We start from the raw sequence: 18585 nt of genomic DNA on the forward strand, positions 1-18585 counted from the left end.
AGGACTTAGAAAGGAAATTTACAATTTTCCATTCCATGACAAGCTCCTTAATTAGACTATTGAAGCTATAAGTGCCAATTAAATATGATGACCTCATGAGCACCAAAAAGGCCAGGTCCACTCTTCTTCAATATCATCAATCCATAGCAGGACATGCAAATAGATGCAAAATTTAGAGTTTTCATATTCTAAAAGAAAAATATTTTAACACATTCCAGTATATATGTTAGATGATTTGAGATCAGTGAAGCCATTGCTAAACAAATAATATTTAGGTTGCACAATATTAGCTGCCTCAAACAGAAAAAAGATAAACTTGTTTGACAGCCATATGCCTATTTCTGACCACATTATACATATCCTACACATGTGAGGGCCCAGGAGCCCCGTTTTTCTTCAACATGATCACCGGATATGTGATAAGCTCATATTTGAAAGGGAATACTATTACATGTATTTTATGTTGCTTTCTGTGCATATCAACTCATAGTTAAGGGGGGTATACCTAGGGAATAAGGCAAGCATGGAAGGTTTTTGGACACTAGGCAGTTATTTCAAAGTAATTCAGTGTCACTTAAAAATTACAGTGTTCAAACAAAGGAGGAGGCAACAATGCTTGATAAGAAATGTACTCATTACCTTGCCCATGTAATTGTAACCCCTCTGTACAGTATTTTCACAATAAAAAAAAAAGAAGAAAATACAGTGTTCAAAAGACTCGGGGTCAAGATGGTTTAATATTCATCTTTATGGCCTTTACATTTTCAGAAAATGAAACTCAATGGGGTAGTTAGTATTTGTTGATTAGATTTCATAGCATATTAAATAATTTGGAAGAAGTAAGCCAGCATAAATTAGATAATACAGGAAGGTTGACTTATGAAAAATAAAACCACAAACCTCAACTAGAGATAAAAGTATTTATATTATTTAGAAAAACCTCTTGGACTATAATGAAAAACAAACAAAGTCTTAAAACTTACAGAACATTATGTAACCAGTGAAGGTATAAATAAAACAGACAATTTTATAGAATCAGTTTGTATTTCAGAGCTGGGCTTCATGCCCAGATTTTTATAGAAACACGCCATAAACTCAGCATTTAATCGACTATAAATGATATTCCTTTACATTTCTGAAATGTATACAAACTGATTGAACTCCTCATCGCTTTCCTGAATGGTATGCCATCTGGTTACTCCACCTCCAGTCTCACAACCGCCCACTTCATCCTGCACAGGCTCCTCCAGGGGATCTGTCTGAAATCTTATTATTACCTTCTTATGCTCCAGGATCTGCCTGGACCCAATCAGAGGAGAGAAACCACATAGCAATTTAATGTAAAATAAATGACTGTAATATAAACTATTACAGGAGATTGGAGGTACAAGGGAATGACTACTAAGATATAAAGACTATAGAAATAGCGCTTGAAAGAAATGTCCATGCCCATAGAACTATTCTGGAACCCAGGGACAGGTCCTGGTTGGGCTGATGGGAGTAGGCTAGAGCTCATCAAAAGGTAAAATTTCTCTGGAGCTCTGCAGCCAAAGCTCCCTAGAACTCTGTCCTCTACAATTTCCCAGAAGCCCACTTCTAAGGAACTGATAAAAGGTTCAGGGTGGTGTCTCACTAGAAATAGTGCTACAAAACTCTCCTTCAGTGAAGGGAGTGCTGAGAAAACTGCAGCAGTGGGTGGTATTGGCTATGGGGTCCAGAGGAGTTGGCACTGGAGAGCAGGAGCCTGCTAAGTGAGCACACCAGAACCCAGGACAGAGAAGAGACCCTTCAAATTCTCTTCTCAATGTCCTTTCCTGACAGTGTATCCCTGTGCCAGCTAGCAAAGGAAAAAAAATTGTTTAAAGGGCACAGATTCATTTCCACAGAACAAGTAATTAGCAGTTAAGGTGAATCTGAAAGGTCATAAATTCCTAATTGGCACAGTTTGAGACAGTTCTACATGGAACACAGAAGGACTCAAACTACCTGCTTGAGCACATTTCTTTATATCATAGTTTCCAAAGACCAAAATGATCATTTCTGTATGTATGCCCATGTGGGTTATATCCACAGATATGGATACAGAAACCTCTTCCTGGCACTCCAGCATCAGTAGATGCTGAGCTTTCATGGGGCAATTTTACTGATCAGGTTTCAAAGTGTCTTAATTTTTTTCTATAGTGAAATAATGGTCATATCTGGGAACAGTTTTCAACTTTTTGTCTTAAAATATTTCTTCATACACAGTCACAAAAAATTAGTAATTGTGAATTGGCATTATTATTATTATTATTATTTTGGGTGCTGGTCCTAAACTCAGGGACTGGGTTGGCACTCTGCCACTTGAGCCACAGCTCTACTTCTGGGCTTTTGGTGATTAATTGTAGATAAGACACAGACTTTCCTACCTGGGCTGGCTTCAAACAGCCATTTGCAGATTTCAGCCTCCTGAGTAGCTAAGATTACAGATATGCCTTTAATCCTAGCTACTTAGAAGGCTGAGATCTGAGGATGACTGTTAAACACCAGAAAGACCAGAAGTGGAGCTGTGGCTACAGGGTAGAGTACCAGCCTCAAGTGAAAAAAGCTCTGGAGCCAGTATACACACATACACACACACACACACACACACACGCACGCACGCACGCACGCACGCACGCACGCACGTGCACACACACGTTATACTGGTTTATGTTATGCAAGTCAAAACTCTATTATAGCTAATTAAGTATTAAGCTGTGGCAAGTCACTATAAACCTTTTGGAGGCAACAATGCCTCATTACCTTGCTCATGTAATTGTAACCCCTCTGTATGGTATTTTCACAATAAAAAAACTTATTAATTAAAATAAAAACCTTTTATGAGGTCTGGAGACATGCCCCAAGTGGTGGAATGGCTGCCTTGCAAGCACCAAATTCTAAGTTCAAACTCAAGTAACACTAAAAAATAGTTTGTGAAATGTATAAAAAAGAAGGTTTTGTTTTTATGTTTTGCTTTTGTTTTCTGGTGGTACCAGGTTCAAAGTCAGGGGAAGTACAAGTAACTGTAACATAGCCCTTTTGTGCTTTAGTTATTTTTCAGTTAGGTGCTTGAGTTTTTGCCTGAGGATGGCCACGGCTTACTGTTGTGATCGCTGCCTCCTGACTAGCTGGAATTAAAGTTGCGAATTACCACATCAAGTCCAAGTTGTGTGTTTAGTTGTCAAACGAAGCTCAGCAACACAAACATACTAAATTATGAGCAGAACTTAATAGGACCACAGTCTTTGCATTGATTATCTTTGCTTACTCAATAGCAGGTATTATTGCCACTATTTTTCAGATGACAAAAATCAGATGGAGTTAGGTAATTTCTCCATGGTCCTATGGTTAGCAAATGGCAGAGGCAAAAGTAATAGAAATTCTACTGACTCTAAAATGTTTCAGGACTGAAATAGATGTCTAATTGCTCCCTTAAAACCTATCAATTTTTAGACCAAAATGAGCACCAAATTAAGGGTTTAAAAATGAAATTTATTTTTTTAAAGACAAAAATTGTGGCTCACATCTATAATCTTTATTTGGTGGAAAGCTGAGAAGGAAAGGATCATGGATTGAGGGCAGCCTTAGCAAAACATTCACAAGACCCCCAACTCAACCAATCTGGGCACAGTGGTCCAGACTGTTACCCCAACTACACAGTAAACATAGCTAGGAGGATTGTAGTCCAGGTCATCCTGGAGACAAACACTAGTTTCTTTCTATTTTAAAAAAATAATTAAAGCTAAAAGGGCTGGCGATGTGGCTTAAGTTGTAGAATGCCTTCTTAGCAAGTAAAAGGCTCTGAGTTCAAACCCCAATACTACATATATATGTATATATATATATATATATATATATATATACACATATGCCCACATACATATGTAATGAAATAAATTTAAATAAATTAAAAATTAGAAGATAAAAAGGTTATTAATACTTAAATTTCATGAATAAAAGGGAACTTTGTAGCCATCTTCAAAGTCAAAGAAAACCACTCATTAACTAGTTTCCATTTTCCCCAACGCAAACACAAGTACAGTTGAATATATCAGAGCAAATAGCAAAAACACTTATTGTTAAATATACATAAATGATATGTCAAGAAAAATGTATTTGCTGCACACTTGACAACTGTGGTTTAACAAGTATGGATTGAACTTACCAGGAGTATAGAAAGTGCAGATAGAGACCATTGCTGAGATTGTTCAGCTTGTTCTGGTTACCTCAATCTTCTTTACACGGTCCTCTACAAACTACTACAGTTTGAACCATCATATCAATCAGGAGGGAAAAGGGCCATGCAGTTATTCTTAATCAACTTTTCTGAAACATCAAGAGCTGTGTTCAGCTTTTTTCTCATTAGCCAGTGCCTGGTCAAGTTTCCTCTCCAAAAGCCTCAAGAGAATTTGGGAAAGCAGAGAGGAACATTGTCACAGTTAGCTTAGAATGTGGGTGAGCAAATTCTGACCTTGTTCCAAATTAAGTCAATTTTGTGCAAATAAAGTTTTATTAGAATATAGAATATACTCTTTTACGTATACATTGTTTGTGTCTGCTTTCATACTACTAGGTCAATAGTTACAACAATGACCACATGGCCTACAAACTTGAAAATACTTACGATATGGACTTCTACCAAAAATGTTTGCCAGTCTCTGGTTTAGACCAATCATAATCCATTGCTTGGGATGCCTGGGGATGATATGATTTCCAAGAAGCAAGATATTGGAAAGGATCAACAATAAATAGCACAAGGGTTACCAGGCCCAATTAATCATTTGTAGTGCTCTAACACAATAACATGTTTTCTGTTGTAAGTCAGACTCACCTTGAATGTGCAATTTTTCTACAATTTAACTTTCTCATGAGCTAAGAAAATACGGAAAGGCAAGCATTTTTGCAAATACATAGTATTAAATGATGGGCAATGTTGTTGTGTATCATGAATTTAGGAAGATACTCTAATCCTAATGTACTTACTTAAATATAATTCTAAAATAATCTCAAAATCTTAACTACATATTTTGCTGATAACTACTTCCTTCTAAACTGTTTGCTTTAGGTTCTTGCATACACTGAGGGACTTCATGGAAAATGGATGTTCAGCGAGATACGAGCTGTGTTTTCAAGACGTTATCTTCTGCAGAATACTGCTCTGGAGGTATTCATGGCAAACAGAAGTAAGTCCTCTTTATTAAATTAAGTAGAAAACTGTGCTTGAAGGTTAATATTACAAATTGATATCACAGAACTGTCATGACTTTGGCCATTTCATTTTTTACTTTGCTATCCTCTCACTAAAACAAACAAAAATTCTTTTTGTAGTTTTTAAACTGAAAAGAATGTTTGAAAAAGAGTTGTTAAGACTGGAGATGTGGCTCAGCATGATCGTGCCAGTCTAGCAAGCATAAGAAGGCACTGAGTATAACCCCAGTATTACCAGAGAGGAGAGCCAGGTGCTGATCGCTCACACCTATAATCCTAGCTACTCAGGAGGCTGAGATCTGAGGATTATGGTTCTAAGCCAACTCAGGCAGGAAACTCCACGAGAATCTTAGCTAAAATAAACTACTCAAAAAAGCCAGTAGTGTTGTGGCTCAAGTAGTAGAGTGCTCACCTTGAGCAAAAGAAGCTCAGGGACAGCACCCAGGCCCAGAGTTCAAGTCCCAGAACTGGCAAAATCATAAAACAACAAGAGAGAAGTGGGGGAGAAGGAGGGAGAGAGTGAGGAGAGAGGGAGGCAGAGGGGGAAGGAAGGAAGGAAGGAAGGAAGGAAGGAAGGAAGGAAGGAAGGAAAGAAGGAAGGAAGGAAGGAAGGAAGGAAGGAAGGAAGGAAGGAAGGAAGGAAGGGAGGAAGGGAGGAAGGGAGGGAGGAAAGAAGGGAGAGAGGGAGAGAGGGAGGGAGGGAGGGAGGGAGAGATGGGAAGGAGGAGGGGGAGGCGGAGGAGGAGGAAGACAAAGCTATGCAGCAGGATCATTTTCCGTGAAGATTCAGTACCATTACAAATAAATCATAATAGGCACTTGAAAATTATTTCTTAAATTAGTTAGTTTTTCTGTAATTTTCTAAATCACATTCTTTTCTTCTTTCTACAGCCTCTGTTATGTTTAATTTCCCTGACCAAGCAACAGTAAAAAAAGTTGTCTATAGCTTGCCTCGGGTTGGAGTTGGGACCAGCTATGGTTTGCCACAAGCCAGGTAATTATATGATATTGCACATTGTCTATAATTTGTTCACATATTTCAGTGCTCAAAATGTCAGAAATGTAAATATACGTCTACCATTATAATTATTTTGAGAACCAATAGTTCTCTTCTGTGAGTTATTTATAGGCAAAGAGGTTATGAAAACATACATTTTAATAATGACAGAGTAACTAGTGCAGATTTTTACTTAAAACATATCTAAATAGGTAGGTAGAAAGGTAGATTATCTATAACTTCTAACATAATGAAGATGCTATTTCTTGGTTGAAATCTTATAGGAAACATACCTGAATTCTTTCAAGGTTTTTGTGATTAATCACAATAATGAAGAAGCTTTTTAAAATGCCTCTTAGCCAGGCACCAGCTCATGCCTGTAATCCTAGCTATTTAGGAGGCTGAGATTTGAGGATTGGGGTCTGAAGCCAGACCAGGCAGGAAAGTTGATGAGACCCTGGACTCCAATTAACTACTGAAGAAAAGCTCTAAGTTGAGCTATGGTATAGTTAATAGACTGCTAGCCTTGAGCAAAAAAGCTCAGTGACAGCACCCAGGCCCTGAGTTCAAGGGCAGGAACAGTGCACATGCTTATGTGTGCATATGTGTGCGCACAAGCATACACACACACACACACACACACACACAAGCTTTTTTTTGAGGGGGAGGGAGTCTGATCGTGGGGCCTGCACTCTGGGCCTGGGCACTGTCCCTCAGCTCTTCAGCTCAAGGCTAGCACCCTGACACTTGAGCGACAGCTCCACTTCCAGCTTTTTTTTTTCTGCTTATGTGGTGCTGAGGAATGGATCCCAGGGCCTCATGCATGCAAGGCAAGCACTCTACCACTAAGCCACCTTCCCAGCCCCCACTAAAGCTTTTTAGAGTTTATTAAAGTATAATTTTAACCAATATCTAAATCTTTCATTTTAGTATTCTACAAGAATTGTCTTGAAGCCTTATTTTATTAATAGAAAATAATCTAAATGTAAAGCACAGTAATTAAATGCATTACTATATATATAATAGTATCATTTTCTATTTTTGGCTCAAAGAAAATGAATACCTAGCTAAAAGTAGACTCTGTGTGTATGTGTCTGTGTGTGTCTGTGTGTCTGGGTGTCTGTGTGTCTGTGTTTGTGTACGTTCTACTATAACAGATCAAGAGTTAACATCTTCTGTGTGTGTGTACATTCTACTATAACAGATCAAGAGTTAACATCTTGCCAATAGGGGCTGGGGAGGTGGCTCAGTGGTAGAGCGCTTGCCTTGCATGCCTGAGGCCCTGGGTTCGATTCCTCAGCACCACATAAGCAAAAAAAAAAAAAAAAGATCTTGCCAATAATGGTTCAGAGACTCATCAATGTCATAACTCTATGTTGCCCTCATATAAAAATCACCGCAACTGTTCAAGATACAGCATCTTTTCCTGTTTACATTCACATAAGAAACTGGGAATATCCCTAAAAGTTCTTCGTTTTGGAAAGAGTATATTTCTCATATGTCTCCAGCAAACTTTATCTCAAGTTACTTTGGTGACCCATTGCAACAATGAGATGTACAAGATGCTATGTTGAAAAATGAACTTTACAACTTTGGTGGGGGGTAGGCAAGTGGGAGGGTACAACTTTGGCAGGGATGGGGGAGTATAGCCTTAGAGATGGGAGGGCAGGGATGGTAGGGGAAAAACAAAGGAGGAGGCAACAATGCTTGATAAAAAATGTACTCATTACCTTGCTCCTGTAATTTTAACTCCTCTGTATGGTATTTTCACAATAAAAAAACTTTTTTAAAAAATCAAGTTACTTTGGTGAAACGGGTTTACCTTCCTAATACTTGAATCAATAAGTAGTAAGTATGATGACTTAATGATTACCTAGAGTTTATAGAACACATACTCCTGAGAATTAACTACCTCTGACCTGAGCAAAAGAGATTCAGCTGATGAGGGAAAAGGGGAAATTGGCCTCAGGTAGATAAGCAACAATGTCTACCACAGAGACCAGTACAGCCCTGAGGATTATTTGCAGGCTCTTAGTTCAGTGGAAAAGAAAACTAATCTTTGTCTGTCTTTCCTTAAATGGCTTACAGACATTTTAAACACAAGGAGTGTGTTTTACTTATCTTTTAATCTGCAGCACCTAGCACACTGCCTAATTGCAGAAGTGCTTTATAAGTGCCATTCAACTGGAGTTCCCTTGCATTACATCTTATCTCTTTAAGCTTACTATGGAAGAACAATCCACTGACATGTATGTACATGCTCAGGTTATTTGCTCAGAGAATGACAAGATTAAGTCCTAAGTACTTAAGCACTTATATAAAATACAGGTCAAAGAAAAAATGCATTTAGTCTATCAAAGACAATGAGATTAGTTTTGCAAGACTTATTGAATTTAAGCTGATTCATAGTAATCACTATTTCCTTTCCCATGTGGACACACACTGGTTTAAGCACCAATTCAAAAATTTTCCAGGAATAAATATTAAGGACTCACAAATTGGTCTAACTTGTTTCTTTGTCAGACAGAAAAGATGCCTCCTGGCATCTTACTCAATGAACATGATTCCTGAAAGATTACTGAAGCGATTTTCTAGGTGGCATGTGTAATTTCCTTGAGCACTCCCAAACTTGTCTGAATCTGAGTTCATTTAAAACAAACAGCAGCTCTCTTACGTATTATGAGAGTCAACTATCTTTTAATCATGTTTTGTCTTTCTTTCACTTTGGCATAATACTTTTCTGAATGGAGAAACTAGAAGCCAAATAAATTGTCAGAATTTTTGTTTCTCTGTTATTTCATGAAGCCATTCTATCTCAGAACACCCTTTTATTGACCTTAACTTTTCCTTTGTTTCCTAATATTGTTCTTGTAGGCTGTTTTGTTTGTTTGTCTTATGTTTTTGGCTGGTTGGTTGGTTGGTTGGTTTTTGTACTGGCCCTGTGGCTTGAACTCAGGGCCTGGCACTTTCCCTGATCTTTTTTACTATTTGACCCACAGCTCCAGTTCTATTTTTTGTTGTTGTTGTCATTGACTAGTTGGAGATCAGAGTTTCGAGGGCTTTCCGGCTCAGGATGGCTTTGAACTTTGATCCTCAATCTCAGCCTCCTGAGTAGCTAGGATTACAGGCGTGAGCCGCCGGCACCGGGCTCATCTAGCTCACTTCTTCAGTTCCTATTCAGGAGACTCACATTAGTGCTAAAAGCAATTCCTTCACACACTAAGAAAAAAATAATGACAAATACTTGTTCATATTCTAGACTTCATACCCATAACCATTTTGTGGGTTTTCTATCAACCAGTACAATCAATTATATTTACATTTTCTTAGATTCTTCAATTACCAAGGAAGTAGCCTAGTTATATGTATAGAGTTGATGAACTTAAATGGTCATCATGTGTTAGGATACTTAATACTCTTTATTTGTAAATTTCAACTTTAAATAGTACTCTTGCTTTTGGATGATAACTTTGTGAAACTGGCTACTGTGTTCAAAACAGAGCTCCATGAAAAGTTAGCATAGAGCAGGAAAAATGAAGGTGTAGTGCCAGAACCTACAGTGCCCATCAGGGGCACTATTTTTTGAGTGTTTATTTCCAAACAGCTGTTAAATTCTTAAGGTGTTATTTTAGCTCATTTTGCAATGCTACACAGAATACCTGATATTGGGTATAAAGTAAGGAAGTTTATTTAATTCATAGTTTTTTGTTTTGTTTTGTTTTGTTTTGTTTTTTCTTTTTTTTTTTAAATTTAATTTAATTTTATTTGTGAACATACTGTACAGAGGAGTTACAGTTACATGGGCAGGATAATGCGTACATTTCTTACCAAGCATTTAATTCATAGTTTTTGAGTCCAAAAGTCCACTATCAGGCAGTCTCATCTGTTTAGCGGCTGGTGAGGCCCCTTGATTGTATCACAATGTAATAGAGAAAGAGAAAATAAAAATGCCTTCATAGAGAAGGGGCCAAGAACATATAATGACAACCCATTTGAACAGCCTGTGCTCCTGACAAATCTCTCCAGTGCACCAGCACCAGCATCCTGTGAGGATTATGTTTCTCTGACCTAAAACCTTCTGTGAGACCCTCAACACTACCACACTAGTGATTAAGCTTTTAGCACATGAATCTTTGAGGGACATACTCAGTCCACATCCAAACCATAGCAGATATAAATTATTTAGTTAGTTGTTTAGATTTAACTACATAATAAGCAGAACTGATAGATATTTCTCTTAGCCAAGGAGCACCATGAAAAAGTTACTGAGGCCAGGTACCAGTGGCTCACACCTGTCATCCTAGCTACTCAGGAGGCTGAGATCTGAGGATTGTGGTTTGAAGCCAGCCCAGGCAGGAAATTCTGTGAGACTCTTATCTCCAATAAACTACTCAGCAAAAGCCAGAAGTGGTGCTATGGCTCAAGTGGTAGAGCACTAGCCTTGAGCAGAAGAATTTTAGGGGGGGCTGGGAAGGTAGGTCAGTGGTAGAGCACTTGCCTTGCGTTCCTGAGGCCCTGGGTTCGACTCCTCAGCACCACATAAGCAAAAAGAAAAAAGCCGGAAGTGGCGCTGTGGCTCAAGTAGTAGAGCGCTAGCCTTGAGCTGAAGAGCTGAGGGACAGCGCCCAGGCCCAGAGTTCAGGCCCCACGACCAGACCCCCCCCCAAAAAAAAAACCAAAAGAATTTTAGGGAGTTCAAGCCCCAGGACTGGCAAAATAAAAATGTTACTGAGACACTAAAGTTGACATGATATGAATTTTAAAAGTCTGAGATACTTGGTTGATCATTTGTCATTTATTGTGGAATGATACATTTTTTTTTTTTGCGGGGCTTAGTTTGTTTTTTACATCATTGGAGGTATGTGTTATTGTGTGGGTACATGTACTTTAGGGGCAAGTGTAACACATTCAGTGTTAACCACCATTGTATAAGATTTAAGTGAAATGCTGGCAGTCAGGTGTCTAACTAAATACCTTTACTCATTTTGAGCATGATTTTAACTTTTTTTTCTTATATACATTTGCAGCTACAATTTACAAATAGAGTTGTTTTCAAATTTACTTGTCTTTAATAATTTGAAATATAATTCTCAAATATTGCTAATTTCTGCATTGAGGACATAGTCTATGATTCATCTCTGATGGACAAGTTATAAATTATTTTCATTTGGATGTTATCAAACTAGCATATATTAGTAATGAATTTTTAAAAGGTATGAGTAAAAAAAATTGTTGTGATATGTTCATTTACTAGGAGGATATCCTTGGCAACTCCTCGACAGCTTTATAAATCTTCCAACATGACCCAGCGTTGGCAAAGAAGGGAAATTTCAAACTTTGAGTACTTGATGTTTCTCAATACTATAGCAGGTGAGAGATCTCTCTTTTAAGTTCATCATAATATGTTTATCTTCATCAAATTCATTTGTAATATGACTTGACATGATACATTTTTCTCTTAGGGATTCAAAGGCACCATTACAATAAATATTGAAGCACTCACATTACATTTTATTAGAAACGGTACAAGCCAATACCAAGGTTTTAGATGCATTTATTGTTGAAGAGACTTTTCCTTGGCACTCTTTCTGCCATTTCCTTTGCTGACAGCTTTGTCTGAAGGTTTATTAGAGTCAACAAACCATTGCCAGAGAGAATCTGGAAATAATAATGGGAAATGTAATTTCACTACTTTGTCATTCTCAGCAATAGTGACAAAGACAAGAAAATAACAACAGGATTCTGCCTAGTACAGATGTCTCCTGGATTATGACATGATTGGGTTACAGCACCTTTTTTTCCCCCTTAAAGTTTTTCAATAAAAATAAAAATCTTATTATTATTTCTGAATGGTGAGTAACTGCCATCAAGCTCAGCATTTACTGTATGTGTGAATTAAACAAAGAGGTATAGTAGCTTTTGTTTTTCGGCTAAATCAGTAATTGTCAGTGAGTAAATATGCCTATAAGTTTTAAGTACCTTATTTTCCCCCTGAAGTTGAATTCCAAAATTTTTTATTCACATTGACTCAGAAACAACTCACTTCTATAGATTAGGCTGACAAAAACTTGTAGCTCTATGAATTTAACTATATAAATGTATATGTTCATGTGTAGTTTATTATTTCATTATGACTGTCCTATAATGAATCATTGCTTTTAAAAGATAACTACATAATAACACTTTAAAAATCTTAGGGGCTGGGAAGGTGGCTCAGTAGTAGAGCGCTTGCCTTGCATGCATGAGGCCCTGGGTTTGATTCCTTAGCACCACATAAGCAAAAAGAAAAAAGCCGGAAGTGGAGCTGTGGCTCAAGTGGTAGAGTGCTAGCCTTGAGCTGAAGAGCTGAGGGACAGCACCCAGGCCCAGAGTTCAGGCCCCACCACCGGACCCAAAAAAAAAAATTAATAAATAAAATAAATAAATAAAAATTTGTTATATGTAAATATGAACAAGAATATAGTAAGTGAGCTGGGAAGGTGGCTCAGTGGTAGAGCACTTGCCTTGCATGCATGAGGCCCTGGGTTCGATTCCTCAGCACCACATAAGCAAAAAGAAAAAAGCCGGAAGTAGGTGCTGTGGCTCAAGTGGTAGTAGGTGCTGTGGCTCAAGTGGTAGAGCACTAGCCTTGAGCTGAAGAGCTGAGGGACAGCACTCAGGCCCAGAGTGCAGGCCCCATGACGGGAACCCCCCCCCAAAAAAAAGATATAGTAAGTAAATACTAAATATGTCATAGGTGTGTATTTAATAGGTAAGAGAACATAACTTGTCAATATAAAAGGATAAAGTTTTTTGCAATATTTTAAAAATCTTAATCATGTTCATATATATGCATTCATATACATAGTTTATATGTAGTATTTACATATAAATACACATATATGTATATAGAGAGAAGAAACCTATTTATTCCCTCAAAGTTAAAACAAAGATGTTTATATTATTTAACTCTAGAACATTATTTTCACGTATAGATCTAATGAATTTAAATATTTGGAGTGTAAAGAACTTAATTTCCTTAGCAGTAGCCTTCAGTATCTGAAGGGATTGGTTCCAGGATCCCCTGCAAGTATAAAATGTGAGGATGCAAAGTCTTCTATATAACATGGCAGAGTGTTGTATAATCTCACATTCTCCCATATACTTCAAATCATGTCTACTTAGAATGGCTAATATGATACAAATGCTATGTTAAATAGTTGCTAGATTATAACATTTATGCAATTATGACAAGAAAAAAATTCAGTTACGTTCAGTGCCTCATTAAAAGAAAATTGATCCATTGTTTGTTGAATCCATGGTGCAAAAACTGCAATTAGGAGAACCCACTGTATTTAGGTTGCCAACACGACTGAGCAGAAAAAGCCTAAGTCTCAGAGCCAAGGAAAATAGGGAGCAAATCTCAGATCTTCCAGCTTGTGGCATGAAACATAAATTACACTCTCTATCTTGAACTTTTAGTCTTTTGGTAATAGTATTAGTTATCTTTGCATCCACTAGAGTAACTGGTATGCTTGGTCCTAAGCCATTCTGTTGCATACTATTTTATGGGTTTTCTTGCTTTTCATATTGTTTTGTCCTTATTTGGTAACATGGATAATTTTTTACTCACCACTTTAGTGATTTAGAATGTTTGCATCTTTCTTTTATTCCTAAAACTATATTTAATTTTGAACAACTTCCACTGTATTTCCCTTATCTTTGAAATAAGTCGACTCTTAGTTCCGCATTAGATATTTTAACTCATGTATATTCAATTGTTTATCTTTATAAGTATAATTTGCTATCTGAAATCTGAATGATTATTAACTCCTTATTTTTTAAATCAAAGTATTTCTCACATTGAGAAGGATTTTAATTTGTTAAAATTTCTTCTTGTTAATGCAGTATGTATTTTCAGGTCCTTTCCTAACATTTTTGGGTAGCATTCTTTTTATACTGAGTGCAATTTTTTTTTCATATTCCCTGTATTATCTTTATTTTTGTTTGTTGAAAGTTTGTCAGGAGGAAGTACCTGCCATTACTTGAGTTTTTTGTTTGTTTGTTTTGTTGTTGTTGTTTTCTCTTGCCAGTGCTAGTTTCATAGAGTTGTTGGATTAAAACTGGAGAGTAGAATAATATACTTTTCTTTCAGTTCAGTTTCCATTCCATTTATATGAAAAGATCCTGCTGTTCTGAGATGTTCTTTACTCTCTAGATGGAGTTTTTTCTTTTTCTTTTTCTTTCTTTCTTTTGAAAGCACTTGAACTCAGCGCTTGGGTGCTGTCCCTGACCCTTTTGCTCAAGGCTAGCTCTTTACCATTTTGAGCCACAGAATAATTACCAGTTTTGAGGTGGTTAATCATGAGCAAAAAGGGCAATGAGCTTGAAGCTCTATATTCAAATCCCCATACTGGCAGTTTAAAACAGCTGATATTAAGGCTTGAATAAGTGATATGAATAGTGAATTCTGCAAACGCTAAACAGAAAAGAGGACTTTGAAAGTGTGTTAGGGAAGAAATGAATAAGAGCATCATATTTTGACTGGAGCAGAGAATAACAGATAATATGTGAGCTATTAGGAGCCAGATTATAAACAGGCTTTTAGGAGTCAGTATAGTTTTGAAGGAATGCAATGTGGAATATTAAGAAAATTAAAATGATAATTATGTGTGACATGAATTGGAATTATAATAGCTTATAATTAGAGCTATAAGAAGAATATTACAGAAATGTAAATTGACATCAGTTTGCTCATTCCAGTAAATAGTTTACTGTGTTTTGCATTGCAACTATTAAAGCAAATAAAGTATGCTTTTTGTCTCTGAAGAGATCATACTATACATGTACACCAGTATTCCAATAAATCAGAATATTTGTAATGGGAGTGCAAATGAAGCCATTTGGGAGTCACAGATCTAGAAGCCATTACTTTGAACTAAAAGAGCAGGAAATTCTCTCATATGTGACCTTTAAATTGGGAACTGAAATATAAGCAAGAAGAACTTAGAAGGCAATCAGAAGGCATTCTAAGGGGTGAAGGTGGGGGAGAAAACAAGGAGGTAAAGTTAGATAAGAATAATGGCAGAAGCCGGGCGCCGGTGGCTCACGCCTGTAATCCTAGCTACTCAGGAAGCTGAGATCTGAGGATCGTGGTTCAAAGCCAACCTGGGCAGGAAAGTCCATGAGACTCTCATTTCCAATAAAAACCACTAGAAAACCAGAAGTGGTGCTGTGGTTCAAGTGGTAGAGCACTCGCCTTGAACTGAAGAGCACAGGAACAGAGCCCAAGCCCAGAGTTCAAGCCCCACGACCGACCAAAAAAAAAGAATAATGGCAGTATGGATGACCAAAAGATTGAAATGAATGACAATATATATGATATTATTAACCAGAAAAGTTATAAAGTCACTGTACTCTTCGCTAGTTTAATGCTTCTCCAAGAGTTCATCATTGGCATCAGTATTACTTAGGGACCTTTAGAGCTGTAGATTCTGCAAGTCTTCCTTACACCCACTGGATCTGAAGCTGTACTCCAGCAGCCTGCCTCTCAGCCAGCCTCTAGGTGATAGTGATGCAATGAACTTGAGCACTGTTGCTCTATCTAGCTAAACATACTGACTGGAAAAACTTGCATGAAAAGATAGTGAAGAATGTATTTAAGTGCTGCTAGATTTAATGAAAGTTTTGAAACCTGAAAAGTCAGTATGAAGGTTCATAGAAAAGATGAGCGTTAAGCTAACTCCTTGATAGTTTTGTCAGACATTAGTGATTATCCTGACAAAAAGAGCATTTATAAGTAGAATGACAGTTGGGAAAAGTTATGTATATGAACATCTTGATGTGCTCTCCTGACTATATTACTATTAATTCTTCCCTTGACATCATCCTAAACTACCAGTTTATACTTAAGCATCAACATGAAGGTCACTAATACCAATATTAAGCATTGGGAAAGCAATAGGAATTGTCTGTTGCTATGAATTGTAGAAAATATGTGTATCAAAAAAAAAGAAAATATGTGTATCATTTGTATCTTCAGACAACTCTCAGAGTTCTCTGAAGATACAAAAACAAAGACACTCTGAAAACAAGTGTGCCAGTATCACTTTTGCTGACAAATTCTTTCCCATTATTTCATTTACACAGTTTCAGAGATACAGTTATTATTCAATAAATATTTAATGTAATTGATTAAAACTTAAAATTTATCATTCTAGAGAGGATATAAGTATTGTTTTTGACAAAGATTATTTCTATGATATTTAATGTGCTAGATAGTCCAAAGCTAGAGAATAGTTGGTTTGGATCTTGTCATAGCTCTTTTAAAACATTTATTTAATAATTGTTGGTATCAAGATCTGATTTCTGATATCAAAATATCAAGAGTCAAAAGTATTTTTATTGTTTCTTTTTCATTATTTAATTTGGAACACCTCTGTAATTGTTGATATCAAAATTCAGGAAGATATAACTAGTAGTTAATGTTTATTGAAATGTGTAACATATGCTAAACACTGTTCTTCAGGCTTTATGTTTCTTTACTCATTTAATTTCCACAGCCCCAAAATTTAAGTTCCGCTCTTATCCCTAGTGAGCAAAGGAGGTACAGGGAAATTAAATAACTGTTCCAAGATCAGAGCTAACAAGTGACACAGTCAGAGTCAGTTTTGAGTGTACACTGCCCCCCTGCTCCAGGATATTCTTTGAGCCTTTCCATTGCACCTCCAGCCAAAGCCCTTTTCTAGTAGATGCTCTAAAACCTAAACAGCAAATGATTCAAAACAGTGTTACTTTCTTTTCCATTCATCAGAAGATCCTTTGAAGTTTATTTACTATCATGACATTTTGCTAGAGGGGCCTAGAATTATTGAATTTGATGTAGGCCCTCACTTAGATCTAAACAGATTTTGAACAGAAATTAGCAAAGAAAATTTTATGGTGAGGACCTTTGAGATCACCATGGTGGGAGAGCAAGAAAGAACGAGGTAGAATTTAAGCTCCAATGTCGTTAAAATAAAAAATTCCACGGATTTCTGAGCGGAGCTGGGAACCTGAAGCTGACTTGATAACCATTCTGAGTTGTCTTGCAGTGAGGCAAGTGGGCTAGGCCTTTATTACCTTTGCTCTGCAGCCATTGAAGTGACTCCTAGAAAGGAGATATGCTGATGAAAGGGATCTTAGCGAGGGACTTAGCTTAGTGCCACTAGCAACGACACTCCCATTACTTGCTCAAGTATGCATCTACTGGGCCAAACAGTTCTCAAATTTTACCACACTGCAATCAGGCTTTTTGAAACAGAGAAGGTTAAGCCTCACCCAAGAAGTTTTAACTTGGTACAGACTCTGGAATTTTTATTCCTAACATATTCCCACTTAATGATTATACCATTGTACTACACTGTACCTATATTCTGTAAAAAAAATGCATATAAAGATAAGTTTATTAATTACAGTTCCTATAAATATTTTAGTTACTATCAAACATTCTCAGGTTGTTTTTTTCCTAAAAATACTATTTTGCCGGCCATCAGTGGCTCACGTGTGTAATCTTTACTACTCAGGAGGCTGAGATCTGAGGATCACGGTTCAAAGTCAGCCCAGGCAGGAACATCCATGAGACTCTTATCTCTAATTAACCACTGTGGCACTGTGGCTCAAGTGGTAGGGTGTTCTTGAGCTGAAGAGCTCAGGACAGTGTCAGACCCAGAGTTCAAGACCCACAAACAACAACAAAAATACTATTTTAAAGTCAAATATGAAGTCTATTTTATGACCTATTTCTTGCTCTCTACTTCTTTCTTAATGTCTTATATTTGACTGTCATATTTTTCTCCTTTCTATGTGCATTTAAAAAAAAATGAGACCATAGCCTGCTGCCAGAGGCCCACACTGTAATCCTAGCTACTCAGGAGGCTGAGATCTGGGATCACGGTTTGAAACAAGCACAGACAGGAAAGCCCATAGGACTCTTATCTTCAATAAACTACTCAAAAAAAAAAAAAACCTGGAAGTGGAGCTGTGGTTTAGGTGGTAGAGTGCTAGTCTTGAGCAAAAGAAGCACGAGTAGGCCCTGAGTTCAATCATGACAGGCAGAAAAAATAAAAGAAAGGAGACTCTATAAAGCATTTTGGCAGTAGTGTCTTGGTATTGAAGCATTGTATGGGCTTTTCAGATGCCCATGTGTTACAGGTATTTACACATACATACATAGATATGTATGTATGTATGTATACACGCATACCTATATACCTATACACATGTCTGTGTGTGTATATGTGTATGCATACATATATCTGTGTGTGTCTCAACCTCCAAAGTATTGGGATTACAGGCATGCACCCATACACTCAGTTTCACTTCATTAAATATTCTTTTAA

General features: G+C 37.1%; 1 protein-coding gene across 2 annotated transcripts in view; it reads left to right on the forward strand.

Annotated features, from left to right (window-relative positions):
• The window catches only part of Nbea (neurobeachin), a 532882-nt gene that overhangs the window by 419639 nt on the left and 94658 nt on the right, over positions 1–18585 (forward strand). For both annotated transcript variants that reach the window (XM_042685587.1, XM_042685588.1), the window contains exons 42-44: positions 5087–5204; positions 6121–6223; positions 11481–11596. In XM_042685587.1, coding sequence (XP_042541521.1) covers positions 5087–5204; positions 6121–6223; positions 11481–11596 — 337 coding nt within the window. The remainder of the gene's footprint in view (positions 1–5086; positions 5205–6120; positions 6224–11480; positions 11597–18585) is intronic.

This window comes from Dipodomys spectabilis, unplaced genomic scaffold (genome assembly GCF_019054845.1).
Source record: "Dipodomys spectabilis isolate Male_0828 unplaced genomic scaffold, ASM1905484v1 ptg000095l, whole genome shotgun sequence".
NCBI lineage: Eukaryota > Metazoa > Chordata > Mammalia > Rodentia > Heteromyidae > Dipodomys > Dipodomys spectabilis.